The following is a 14,564-nucleotide window of genomic DNA, read 5'->3' on the forward strand; positions in this document are numbered from 1 at the left end:
GTTTTCCCAAACCCAAAATATACTGCACAGCAAAGTGACACCCTTGTCTTTCCAGTCTGGGACTGTTCCCTAGTGCATCACTCATTCATTCCATATTATTTATCCAACACTAAACAGAAGCGAATGAATGATTATAGAAAAACAGCTAAAGCAGAAAAAAATAATAAAAAAAGCTTTTCTTTTTTTCTGTCAGAACACGCAGATCATAGTTAGAATAAATATACAGGTTCAGTCTTCGACAGCTTTGACCTAACTCCAGAGCCATATTAAAATACGTTTATTCACACTTTATGTAATGAACTGAACTTGCTGATGTTAGATCAAAGGCAAAGTAGACTGTATACTGTAGTTTTGCTATTTTCTCCAACAGTAGAAATACAAGAGAAACAAGATGAAAAAGAACAGCTAATCATATTTAAATAAAGTGAATACTGGATAGAAGCCAATTTCAAACTGAAGGAAAGCCAAGTTAAGCCATATAAATCAATTTCATACATTTAGGCAGAAGACAGAAAGAAAGGAAAGGAAGGTCCTGCTAAATCTTGTAGTGCATTTGGAATATAGGATATGCATTTCCTACCATACCTCAGCCTGGAAATTTTCTGAAATTTTCGATTTAAACTTTGTGGACAAAATTTCTGCTATTAACAGCAATGTAATGCTAATGTCTCCCCTGGGGTACAACTGAAATAATGCACTAGGAATCAGGGTCAGCATTTTTATCACTGTGAAAGAACTTTTGTCACCCAATTAATTCTTCTGCCCTAGACTAGTCTCCCCAGCTGCACTGCAACATTCATTTCTCTAAGTTTAAGGGTGAATATACAACGACTTTCCTACTAGTCTGTTCTACCTTGTGCATGTATGCATCCGTCCACACATGGAGAGACCCAGTCTAATTAGGAGATATGGTACCGCTGATCTCTTTCCACTCCCCCTGCATTTTCTTCCCCAGCAGCAACCACAGAACTTCGGGAGGGCCACATCAATAACGGCAGAGCTCCTGCTGGCAGCTTGTATCAAGGGGAGGATTTGCAGAACTAAAAGGTCTGTCTCCCTCTAAATTCACCAGAGCTTCTCTCAAATGAGGAGAAACTTCACATGAAATTCCGCCTGAAGGTCAGTCCTGCTGTGTTTTCTTCCTGCTCAGGAGCTCCCAGGCATTCCTACGGCGAAGCGAGCAAAACTTCCTCATGTGCTCAGCTAACTCCCGAAAGCAAGACCAGAATGTCATCAGGTTTGCACTTATATATTAAGATTGCAAGAGGTGTTTCCCCTCACACATTTTGCCTATTAAAAGTACAACACAAGTACAGAAAGTTTATAAAAATCCCTCTAATCCCAGGAGATAAAATAGGAGAGCGGGGGGGGGGGGGGATTATGATGGTGAATTGTGGGCCAAGAAGCTGAAGACTCTAGTTTTGTGGTGCATTGGGTCATATTCCAGTGGGAGAAAGACCTGTTCAAGTGGGGCTGCCTGCATCTCGTAGATAGAAGTAGCTAATCTTCTTAGCCAAAGACTAGTTTAAATGCCCTTTTCATTGCTCAAACTAATAATATGTGGAAATTGTGCAGTGAAGGCAAAAGTAGAACAAACTCACTGTACTGGAACAAATGTGGCAAGGAATGTAAAAAAACCCAAACAAAAACAAAAATGCATTTTTTATAAAATGTTTAAGTACCCATGCCAGAGCTCTGGGTAACAAGCATGAGGATTTAGAAAATTCAGCTATTAACAAGAAGAAATTTGATTCAGTGGCCAGTATAGAAACCTCTGTGATGACTCGCATTACTTAAGTGTTAAAAACCACCAGTTATTACCTGCATATAGTTGTGAAATTCTGTAATAACAAGAATTTTGACGAGTAACAGAGCCAGCTAATAAAGCCTCGTTTCCTATAGATACGTGTGTCCTAGGCTGCTACGCACACACACAAACACACACACCCCAGCTCCCACTTCATATCTTTCTGGGCTTCACCCCCTCTCCGCATTTTCTTAACTTTCTTTCTGCTGCTTTTTAAAATCTCTTCCCAATGCCATCAGTCCCCTTCCCATAAACAGCAGCTGGACAAGGAGCACCACATGCCATGGCTGGCTCCAACTTCTCTCTGCTCACGCTGCAGCCTTTCCTTCATCGATTTGGATCCCTCCACAGCTCATTTTCATAGAAATGCATAGAAACTAATAATCTTTGGGAAATCCTTTGTTAAAATTTGGTTGCAATTGGCTAGTGGTCAGAAATTGTTAGGAGGAACTGACAATGCAATTACTTCAGCCTTGTTTCAGAAGGAAACCAAAAGCTAGAATCACTGATTTTCTTGAACACCAGCAGTCTTTCTGGTAATTCAGAGATGGGATCTTGAATACCTATGGATCTCTGGGATAATAAAACAAATCTCAGGGTAGGCTCTTTAACACTCAACTACATGAGCTAGAGAACTAAATGAGTTTTCCCTTTCTAACATCCCTTTCTAACACGTGAACTTGCCCAGTATTAATATGCCCACAAAGCGAGTAATACATCATGATTAAAGTAGCTATAATTTTCTTCGAAAACCTTCCAATATAAGATGCTGAATCCAAAACAAGGTTTCTCTGTTTTGAATGTCATGACAATCTAATCACTGGATCACCTGTAGCAGTTACTTGCCTAGAAGCTGGCAATTATGACTAGATTACATTAAATATGTAGAAACAGAAGATATTCCAAGGAAGCACTAACATTTATACTTTGTTTCTGGCAGAGGCTTATTTCCAGAGTTAAAGGAAATTGTAAACAAAGCAGGCTCTAAGACAGCACAATGGGAGAAAAAGACAAATCTCCAAAACGGAGAAAGTTCCACAAATTAAGAGAGATGACCAGTCTGGTGAAAATCCTCATCCTGGGTAAGTGTTTACGTTAATATGGCAATCAGAAAAGAGATGACAATGGAAAATAGGAGAAACAGCGATCTATACAAATTCAATGTTTTTGCCACTGAAAGAAATTCACATGGAGAGGTAAACAGTTGATGGATATCCTGAAATAGAAGAGAAAGACTGAATTGCAAACTATCATCTCCTCTGTTTTGCACTACCTGGATACTAGCAGGAATGCTTTAGTGTACAAGATAAAAATACACGGCTGGTCTTTTGCAATATATTGTAGATACTATTAGTGATTCTTCTTCACTCTGTTTAATTGCCTTGAATACACGTTGAAAGGGAACGGGGATAAGATGAATCCGGTAGAATTTGACCTCGAAATATTCCCCCTACAGCACAGCAACTACCCAGTATTATACCTTCATGCCTTTATGACCCACTGTGAGATGCACAGAATATTATCGGCACTTTTTAACCAAAATACCAAAGGTTCAAACAGATTCCACACCACAGCCTGGAGATCAAAGCCGCACGTGCAGCCTCCAGCCCGTGCTCAGACTGTCTCAACAAAGTAAGGGCTGCTGGCACACAGAGATTACTCACGGGGAAGCTTTTCATTTGAAAAGCTAAAGAATGGGTGTCTGCATCTGTCCTACTAAGAACATGTGCTCAGAAAAGAGTTTGCAGGTTGTGTCACCTAGCATACCTCAGTGAAGGTCCTTAAGGATGACTTAAGTGTTTGCAGACTAAAACACCTTGCTCTTTCCACAGGTACAAAACACTCCATTAAAAAATCATTAATTTTGTTACACTGAGAGATAATTAAATCAGCCCGCAGTAGAAGGCAGCCAACTGAGAACAGAATCTCCCTTTCTGTTGTTGATCATAAGTAAATCAAAATTTGTCAAGATGGGGGAGGAAAAGTCCCCTCTGTTTAGGTATGGTACAGAAAATAAGGCAAGTCACCTTCAGACTGGGACTCTCAACTTCTGATAGTCTTCCCTATTTGACATTGTTGGATTGGCCATCAGTGACCTGAATTAACCAATTAAGTCAAAAAGACAGTTATCATTATCAACAGCATACAGCAAGGAGAGTAGAAACTAAAGCTGCCTTGCAAAAATTTATTTCCTTTTTTCCCCTCTCGTCACCACTATCATGTTGCCTGAGTAGCAAATGCAACATGGTAATTTCCAGCACATTTGTACTCTTTGCCTCTTATTTCATTGTTTGTTTTTGGAGACTTTTTATTGTAGAGTATGGGGAAGAGGCAGAAAAGAAAAATTCCCCCAAACTGATGAAAAGCAGTCACCCAGAAACTGGGAATTCAGGGCTAAAAGGCTTTCAGAAAACTTTTGCAGGCAGCCAGCCTCATACTGTATTTGCGAAGGAAAGCAATTTTTCAGTTGTTATAGTCTGTCATTCTTCTTTTCTTCCCGATTCCTCCCAGTACTATCAGTATCATCCTGCATTTCTCTTGCACAGAAGACAGTCATCACTTTGCTCCACCACAGGACACCTGTGTAAATCAAATCAAATGTTCCTGCTAGGGTTAAGAGCTCTCTTTTCCTGACTGCCTGCACAGGGACAAAGCGATGGAGTCAGACATCCAAATGCAAAACCTCTATTCGATAACACAATGTCAGGTCAGTTTTTGCCTGCATGCTGCTTTCTCTCTTCCTGACTGCATCATTTTGTGATCGTGATGACAAATTCATATAACTATTTATGTGAGTTTGCTGCAATTCCTTGAGGTGAAGTTTCAAGTTTTGAGGGAGGACAGTCTTGTATTTTATCAGGCTGAACATTGTTGCTCTACTTCCGAGAACTACAGATTTCTATCTATTCCTTTTATTCAAGTTATGCTTTTAATCAAAGATGCTCACGACAGTGGATCCTGAGGAGTGGAAGGATTTGTACTCCATTTCCCCACTATCTTATACGTGCTACCTCTGCTGATTTGCAGATACACATATTGCTGTCACCGTATGACATGACACTTTTACAAACTGTATTTAGACTGTTTCCATTGCTGCTATGCCACTCACTAAGCCTTGCCACGCTTCCCAGCCATGCTGTCATTTGCGTTCTTTCATCATTCAGTCAATCAACATACAAAAACCTGACACGAAGTGGAGTTACACCATGTGAGGATTTATCTAGTGCCTGCAGGATACTAAGCCCAAGCAGCAAAGAATCCCTTGATATACTGATATCGTTAATAATGCTTAAGACAGTCACAGCTGTAGTGGTTAAATACAAAGACATAGATGCTGTCTGGTAGCAATGCTTCATATATTGACAAATTCAGGCATTTAAAAGCAAATAGAAGCTTTCTAATTGCCCTTTCTTATTGACTGAGCAACTTCATTAACAAATTGATTTTCAGACCTTGGTAGGCAGAACTTGACTGCGAATGAAAAGGATTTAGCACAATGAAATCCAATGCCTTAAAACATCCTACATCATCTGGAAGTTCCATGTGACAAATTCAAAAAAAAAAAAAAAAAAAAAAAAGAGCTCCAGCCACATACTTCATTATAGGCTGTGGACTAGGCCATTTTTAAGAGAGAGCGTTACATGGCAGTTTCAAGCTTTCTGTTGCTTTCTCCATTCTGCCTAGAGATACACTTCTATTTTGTTTCCATAGTGGAATTGATGTTTTTCACATCAGAAAAAATCCTGAAGCATAAGAAAAAAAGATCTGATATGACAAGCATTGCAAACACAGTTAACAAGCTACTTTAATTATTCTCCTAAGATTTTCCCATTTGTACTCTGATCATCAGCACCTTCACAAACTTAAATTATGCCTCATTTGTTCATTCTGCACTAATCTCAGTGAGTATTCCAGGCAGAAAAGAGGAATCTGTAACTGAAACCTCAGGTAATTGTTATATATTATTATTTTGCTATAGAATGTTTTGTTTATTTTAATAAAAGTTATACAAACTTATCTTTGGGCAATATGACTATCGAGTAGGAAGCCAGGGCATTTCCACATCTGAAAAGCAAAACTGGCTGGCTACCTTGCATGAACAGCCATCAATCCAAAGATCATCACTGGACAGACTATTTAAGAAATGAAGAAAATCATGCTGTTATCATCTGCATTTTAAAGATCAGTATTAATAAACTGTGATTCCTCAGCAGAGGGAACCTTTCCACAAACTTGACCTTTGAGAAAGTCAGAAAGAAGAATAGCTGGGAATAAATGTGCTTTGTGAGCCAAATACTGAGATACATACACACTTACTACTTACAATTTATGCACTTCCAATACTTTTAAAGTCAATAGGAATTATTGCATTATGACTGGGTAGAGACCAAGTAAAGACCCCAGTGTACCATAATTTAAGGCCTGACAAGTTGTTTCTTCTAACTTTGGATAAGCCCTAGATTTGCTCACCTACCGTGACTGAACTTCATTTCATTTAGGTTTCTTTTTGAGACACATTACATTAATTTTATTTAATTAACCTACTGAGACACACGACTGCTGCCCCATGCTCAGAAGTGTTTTAAGCACAATGCCAAGCCTTAAAATCTAGTACTATATAGAAGTAACTGTCGTTCTTTACACACAAATTCATTGACCTTCAAAACTGAGATACACTAATTACACAAAATGTTAAGCTTAGAAACTTAGTATTTGATGCTTTTCAAATTAAAAACAAAAGATGCAGAGATACAAGATAGTCAGCATTTGAATATATTCCAATCCATGCCTTACCTGAACCAAATTCCATCCCTTTAGAGATTCAGCAATGATAGAAGTAACTGTTGCACACACACCACCAAAAACCATCAGATGATTAGGTCCATATTTTATTGCATCATAGAAGGCTTTGAGTCCTTTTGCATTGTCGCACTGGGGAAAAAAAAAAGGAAAAAAAAAGAGGCAATATTCAATGTCACAAACAACATAGTCAACTAAGAAATAAACTACTGGGCAGGAAAAAAAATCAGAGGTTGCACCGATGTAAAAATTGTACAATATATAACATTTTAAGACCCAAACGTGAAAAACTGGAGCACTCTGTTCTGGACCCCTAAATGTGCTACAGTAAAAGAATAGGAAAAGCCCTCCCTACATCGCTCAAAACCCCTCACGTCTTCCTTCCAAGCCAAAGCTGCAACATCTGAATTTTGGTACCACCATCTGACAAAGAATAAAAAAAAAAACCAACAAAAAATGGTTCACTGACACCTTTTCTACATTCAGAGCTACCATTTCCCAAAGCAAAATTTGGAATGTAACACACCCGGATGTCAGCAGGACTTCCATAGTTGGAGGAAAGTTTGACACTACTCATGGTGTCTGTAAAGAAAGTTCTGTCTCTACTTAAGACTCCTACGTAACCTCTCCTTAAGGTCCAACCTCAGTATTCTGTGCAAAAAATATATAGTAGAGTGCCTGTTATTTAGAAGGACAACATAAAGTCTTCAAAAAATATCAAAAGGAAGTTCTTTAAAAGCACTAAGAATTAATTGTTCTGCTCTCATAGCTCACCCTGCTTTGAGCAGAAGACTGGACTAAATGACCTTCTGAGGTCCCTTCTAACCTGACTTGTTCTGGGCTTCTCTGATAATTAGTTTGATCATTAATGCAGGTGTAAAGAATTTTACCATAAACTGAGACTAGGACTGAAACCTAAGAAACAAAGAGTGATGCTAATCAGTATTGCAAAAGCTATATCAATCCTTGAATAGAGTAGTATCGATCATTCATAATAATCTTATGTAGTCATAGCTTAATTCCTGAGCTTGCAGCGGAGTATTAATAAATTATGTATCTGAAGTTAAGAATTTGATTCCAAACCATACTGGAATTCAGGAGTGCCACCAGGCTATAATGGTAGCTGCCACTGCTTCACCAGCAGCCACTTCTTTATCTCTCTTTTTGCAACAAAATTTTCTGCCCTCTTTTGCCTCCTCTACAAAGTCTTCCTCAAATATAGTCTTTATAAGAACCAGCCTCCAATATTTCATTATGACAATTCAATAAAACAGTTCATTTACTATCAGAATCCAAGTAGTAATTGTATTGCATTCTGTGGATAGAATAAAGATTTTGACTAAGAAGTTTGCAAGCTTATATTAATCTCCTTACTGAATTAATATGCTAAAAGAAAAATTATTCTATTTGCATTCTATCTGCAAGAATAGAATTATTGCTCCCACTTATTCAAACAGATACAGATTTTTACTGCATAGGTTTTTTTTTAAATTGCATAATACAGCACAACATTTTTGTTCTTATTAAAGGGAAAAAAAATAAATAAAACAACATTCAGTATGGCAGAGGCTCCCTTGTCAGTTTGATGGATTGGTGGCAAACTCACATTCTGAAGGAATTAAGATTGTGATTACTGGAACAAGCAGCATCCTCCACTCTTACTCCTCCACCCCCTCGTTAAAGACCAGCTTATTCCAAGTGCAACTAGAAGGCTCAGCTACTTCTTTATACTTTTTTTAAGCAGCCAAGGACACTAGAGCTTCAAGTATCTGAACTTAACTGACATTTAGCCAAGCTTTTGCCCTCATCCACCTCACCATTTGAAGGTGCAGCAACAGAAATTGTTGAATTGGTTTTCATACCAATTTAAAACCAGATAATATAATTTTTTTTGCATTATGTCACATGTTTTAAATGTATCACTGAGTAACAGTTTAAGAAGAATACATGTCATATATGAAATAAGGAGGATGTTGATAGTGAAATAACAGTCAGAAGCTGTAGCCCATGAAGGGCTATGTACATAAAAAGTTACAGAGAAATAAAATCCTGCATTCTAAACAATAAAGACCTACGGTCTGTTATCTGAAGTAAAATTCATACTAAAATTCACCTTTACATCACAAAACAGTGATGCATTTTTAACTATTATTTGCCTACAAATTGTTTCTCTCTGCAGTAAAGTAACCTTATGCAGTTACGGATCCCGGGAGGTCAGTTTGCTGGGAGGTCCAGAATTGCTATTATGATAAGTTTTTTTCTTTCTTATTTATTTGATCCTTTCATGTTTATGAAGATACCTGCATGCCAACAACCCTTTCTCAATCACACAGCGATCCTCTTGGGAAGGTATGCTGAAAACTTTATTCATCTCTCCCAAAGTGAAAGGTTCACACTGCTGAGATATGTTACTGATCAATCCAAAGCACGTACCATAACACGTGGGCTTCTCTTCAGTGTGAATCAGTTAAAAGCCTACCATGTTCTCATCTTCATACTTTCTTCCTAACTAGTCTCAGCTGTCTCTTTTAGGCCACCACATATAATTACAGGACTCAGTCTGCTCCTTCAGCAAAACTGCCAAAACAGTCCAAAGCGTGTCTCAGAGATAAAGAACTTAATACTGTGGCTGGCCACAACTGGACAGAAACGAAAGGAAAAATGAGAAAGATAGGAGAAAGCAGACTTTCACATTTGTTTAACGTCACATTTCTCAACATACACTGTGTATAACATTCTTCCCTGCAAGCAACAGAACGGTCCGTCACAAGCATTAAAAAATAAACATTCAGATAAAAATAATAGCCCTACCAAGCCAGACAGACAAGCGGTTAGAAAAGGTTTCCTCCTGCCTCTAGTCTGAGGAACGTATCCTTAGCGAGCTCCTGGAGCCCTTTTAACAACTTGACTTTTTCAGAGATCCCAGGCGGCCACCATTGCTGCTCATGATCTTCTATTGCCCAGCCCTGCATATATAACCCTAAAAGCGGGCAATATCCTTGAAAGACAACAAGCACAGATACCACTGAAATTCCCACTGTATGAGTTCGTGAATTCTTGTCGCCAGGTGACTACAACTAAGTCCAGGAGCAACGTTATGCAGCAGTCCCATTACAGCACCACAAAAGACTGCCTAAGAGCCAAAATCCACATTAAAAAGCAGAGGCTAGAATGTCCTGGCCACATGTGGATGATGAGAAGCTGACTGGCTTATTAACTGGAGCATGACTAACAGCAACGAAGGGGAAAGAATCCCTCATAAAAAGTCACAAACTTAAAGGATTAAAAATATCACCCCAAGGAGCTAACACGGCTTTTGCTAGCTAGTTTTGCTCTTTCACCTAAATTGTCATCAACGTCTCTATTTTGCTAAGCTGAACTGCAGCCAGCTCACTTTTGACTCCCATATAAACAGCCAGCCATGCTGTGCTGCTGCTGATCTTAACTGCGCATCGAAACACCGAGGGCAGTTGCGATACCTTTCATCGGAGAAACGTGGTTTTACCATAACTGGAATTTCAAATAGATGTGATTTGGTACATGCTACAATTTTCTTCAGAGGAAGAGGCTGAGAACTACTCACCCCAAACACATTAACTGCTGTGCTTAGTCTCAGCCAAAAGCCAGTAATAAGCCACATGTAAATAGCAAACATACATATCAATGAAAAAATTGCATTAAACCTGTCTCTTAACACACTGACTCGATACAGATTACAGGGACACTTCACAAGGAGAAATACCAGCAAATCACCAAGCAAAGGTCTGTGAAGGGTCCTACCTCTCACTGCAACAAAGACAGATTAACATCACAGGTGGCACCTGACAAAGGCACAGTTTCCATTTCCAAGGAAACAGAACCACTTAGTTCAATTAAGAAAAATAGCCAGATGAACTGCTGCATAGGAGAGGAGTCGAATGAGTTTGGGGATTGAAGCGTTAACCTTCCTGAGTCCTCTTCAGAGGGGAGGCTGGCACATAAAAACCTCTCACCCTCCACCGAGAAAAGGATGTGAAGGCGCAGGGAAGAGGCGCTGCTGGAGCCTAAGGGGTGTGCGAGGACCAGAAACCTTTCTGGGGAGCACAGCAGCTGAATACATGAGCGAGACCTTCTCCGCTGTACCCAAAATGCCCTCTGCAGCTCGGAGGAAGGACATCCCACGTGAAGGACACACATCACTGAAGTCAGGAGAACCGACTCACGAGGGTTGCTGGCTGCCAGCGAGAGATGCCGGGGGGTGTACTCAAACCCACAGGGCGAATCCTTAGCGCAGAGAATGGAAATTCGTATGGGTCTGATACATAAAGCTTTGCTGACTCCTGTAACATTGACAGGTTTGAGTAATTACAGGACTAGCAGAAGAGCAGATATTTGTAATTCAACTGAGCTCGTTTGATTCACATAGCAATGAGAACTATTGGGAACTGATGCGCTGGTCAGATGAATGATTATATCTAGATTTCTAGCTGTTGGATAGCTATGCCCAGCTGTTTCTCAGTTAGCTATATTCTGCTTCTCAGCTATATTCTGGCACAATTCTACTTGTTGGAGTAAAAGTAAACCTGAGGAACCATTTTGGTATCTATTGAGCTACTGACTACCGAGGTTAGAGATCCTTTATGATGAGAGGGAAAAACCAACAGCTGTCATCTTCATAATGAAATATCAAACTTTTTCAAGTGATACGAGAGCTTTCAGCAGCACTCTGCACTGAATACCACCGGAAAGAGAAGCAAGTGCTCATAAATATATGATGAGACTTGCTTGAACAGAGACAACAGAGGTACAAAGCCTTATTCCTATCCTCTGCAAAATCTTGCTCAGGAACTAACTCTGCGCTAGACTATGAGCCCAAAAGGATCTAAGAGATGAGGAACACCAAAAATTATTTTCATTTGATTTTCATTCACTACTTTGAAGTCATCAAGCAATACAGACAATTCAGTGAAGAACATATGGGCAACTGGTCTGAGCTACAACAAATGTCAATCAGGTTAACATCCTCTGCCTGGGTTTATGGGCAGGGCATGCTTCTCCTGAGGTATTCTCTCTGTTTTCAATTATCTGCAACTTAGGTACTTTCAAAGCCAGCTTTTTTTTTGTTTGGTTTTTTTTTGGTTTTTTTTTGTTTAACCACTGTAACTGGATTTTCTTTGTGTGAGTTTGTACAACTGCTTTTTGGAACCAGCACTTTGACAACCACAACATCTGGTGACAACGTAATTATCTATTGAAAGAAAAAGTGCTTCCTTTCATTTGTTCCAAACTTCTTCACACCCTGCAAAGTAGGCGTGGAACGTCTTGCCAGGGAATGTTATGAATGTTGCAAGTTCACAAATACATGAAAAGAAATTGGACTAGTTCATAGATCAAAAAACAATTCAGTACTTCCTAATAAAGAGACAGTGATTTTCTCAGGAAACTCCTGAATCACAGATCATTGATGGCTAGGACAGTGTTCTAGGGAAGCAGGAGTAAAAGCTCGCCCTGTCCTGCCAATCATCTGTTTCAGGACAATGCTGAGTACTTGCACCAACTCTGGTCTGAACCGCTGTAACCATTCCTGTGTTCCGCATTTGGAAAACAAAACAAAAGCAACCCACTCCAACAACTATACCAAGCTTCTGTATCTTAAAACTGAAGTTAACTCATCCCAGACTGTGGGCTCTTCTGTATATGATTTCTCTATCATCTTTTAATTTTAACTACTAGCAATCAGATTTCATTTTGGTTTAGGAGTGGACACAGCAGAGGAGGACTTAATCTATTCAGTGAAATATTTCGCAGTAAATTAACCCTCTCACCTTGACACCTCTTGACACACTTTGAGACTTTACCTAGCAACTTCTTTATCTGATCCTGCCTGCTGTACAGGGGATAGTTCACAGAGTGCTACCACTAAGGTACTGGTGCTTGGCATCCCATTAACAGTTTATATTCTGCCTCAGGTGCTGCCTGCCTCTTAAGTCACTGACTTCACAGCAAGGTAACCATTCACTCTTCCGTCACCTCATTTCCTACAAGACTGTCTAAACACCTAGTGAAGGCTCAGCTTCTTGCTCAACATCTTTTTCTTCTTCTTAGTGCACTATTTGGGAACTGAGTCCACCCAGCAAGATAAACAAAAATTTCCCATGTCCTTATAAGAGAAATAGATATATTTTATCCAGTTTTTCCATTTATCCTTTTTTTTTTTTTCATTTATATGATTTACATTTTCTATCTTGTTACTATTTCTTCAAGTATGTAACATTTACACTGGATGATTCCAATTTAAGAACTCCAATATGAAATTGAGTTAGAGTGTAGCAAATAGATAAATCCTGTGTAATCAAAACTGACTCTGCCTAAGTTTCCACCACGATTAAATATGCAATAATAGCAGAGATCAAACTGACTTCCTCTTTTCACAGTGAACTTGCATTCAGCTTGGAAGCTGAAGTCTTTCCTCAAAGTTGAAGACTTTCCTTGATCTGTAACTGTTAGACATCACCAAGAAACATTTGGTATATTTGCAATATGAAGATCACTCCCTTCCAACAATGCAACTATATTGGGTTTATGTGGCAAGGTTTTGGCATTAGGGGAGCTGCAGGGGTGAATTCTATGAGAAGACACCAGGAGCTGCCCCCATGTCCGACAGAGCCAGCTCCAAAACGGACCCGCTACTGCCCAAAGCTGAGCCCATCAGTGACGCTGGTGGAACCTCTGCGATAACACATTTAAGAAAGGGTAAAAAAAAAAACAAACCAAAAAACCAAACCACTGCACAGCAGCTGTGAAAGAGGAATGAGAAAAAAAATGTGAGCAAGAGAACCCTGCAGACCCCCAGGTCAGTGAAGAAGGAGGGGAGAAGGTCCTCCAGGAGCCGGAGCAGAGATTCCCCTGCAGCCCATGGTGAAGCCCACGGTGAGGCAGGCTGTCCCCCTGCAGCCCGAGGAGGTCCATGGTGGAGCAGATCTCCACCTGCAGCCCGGGGAGGACCCCACATGTGAATAATTTTAGATAGGGTCCACTCTATCCTTTTTTCTGGCTGTACCACTGATCAAATCCAGGAGTTGTTCTAGGGCTGCACAGCGATGAAATGCGTAATTTGGGTAACACTGGCCAGGATGGCTGTAAGATGGTGAACACGAATTCACAACTCTAACGTCTCATTCTGAATTGCTAATGGAAAGCTAACATTTGGGCCTTAGAGAGATCCTATTGTGCAGTATGAGCAATTAGTCAGATCCCACAGTATAAGTTATTGAGTTCTGCTGGATTATTCTGCAGCTGGACCCATCATCTAACCAGAATCAAATTGGTGTTGATTCAAATATTCCTGGGCCAGAGGGGATTTTTACAACATCCACACTGCATTTCCTCTCCCATAACATACAGTCCATTTTATTTAACTCATTTGCTTCTGCATCAATCCAATTATATTACACAAAACAGTTTTACAGATGTTTTCTAATTAGCAGCATTGATTAAAATGGATGAATGTTCACACACACACAATGTCATCTTGAATTAGAAATTTTTCCAAATATCCTTAAAGCTCCACATGGACATTCACATTCACAGTTTTATAGCATAAATATGTAAAAAGCAAACCTAAGTCTTAGTACTGTATTGTTTTCTCTGACATACCAGTGCTCACTTATCAGATATTTTGGTACATTCAGTATTAACAGGGAGACCAATGTCTTGCTCGCTTCCCTACATAATCTATACTGCTCCATTGCTCTTATGTTTTATGGAAATAAGTGGAATCATGGAAAAGCATAAAAGTCCAGAGGAATAGGGTAGGAAAAAAATAATATCTTCAAAGATGTTTAGAAAACAAATCATGTCCTGTTGTTGAGAATAAGCTGGCTCAGTTTTCTCCAGCTTTTCCAATTTTTACCAAAGAAGTTCAAACATTACAATGATCTCTAACAAAACAAAGAATTAATTTTAATTATTCAAGAAA

General features: G+C 39.4%; 1 protein-coding gene across 1 annotated transcript in view; it reads right to left on the reverse strand.

The window, feature by feature from the left end:
- GABBR2 (gamma-aminobutyric acid (GABA) B receptor, 2) overlaps nucleotides 1-7,184 on the reverse strand; it is a 383,598-nt gene extending 376,414 nt beyond the window's left edge. The window contains exons 1-2 of the mRNA XM_010583585.1: nucleotides 7,134-7,184; nucleotides 6,602-6,739 (exon numbers count right to left, since the gene is read on the reverse strand). Coding sequence (XP_010581887.1) covers nucleotides 6,602-6,739; nucleotides 7,134-7,184 — 189 coding nt within the window. The remainder of the gene's footprint in view (nucleotides 1-6,601; nucleotides 6,740-7,133) is intronic.
- Nucleotides 7,185-14,564: the final 7,380 nt, after the last annotated feature.

The sequence above is a fragment of the Haliaeetus leucocephalus genome, unplaced genomic scaffold, assembly GCF_000737465.1.
Source record: "Haliaeetus leucocephalus isolate CR32 unplaced genomic scaffold, Haliaeetus_leucocephalus-4.0 Scaffold915, whole genome shotgun sequence".
Lineage (NCBI taxonomy): Eukaryota > Metazoa > Chordata > Aves > Accipitriformes > Accipitridae > Haliaeetus > Haliaeetus leucocephalus.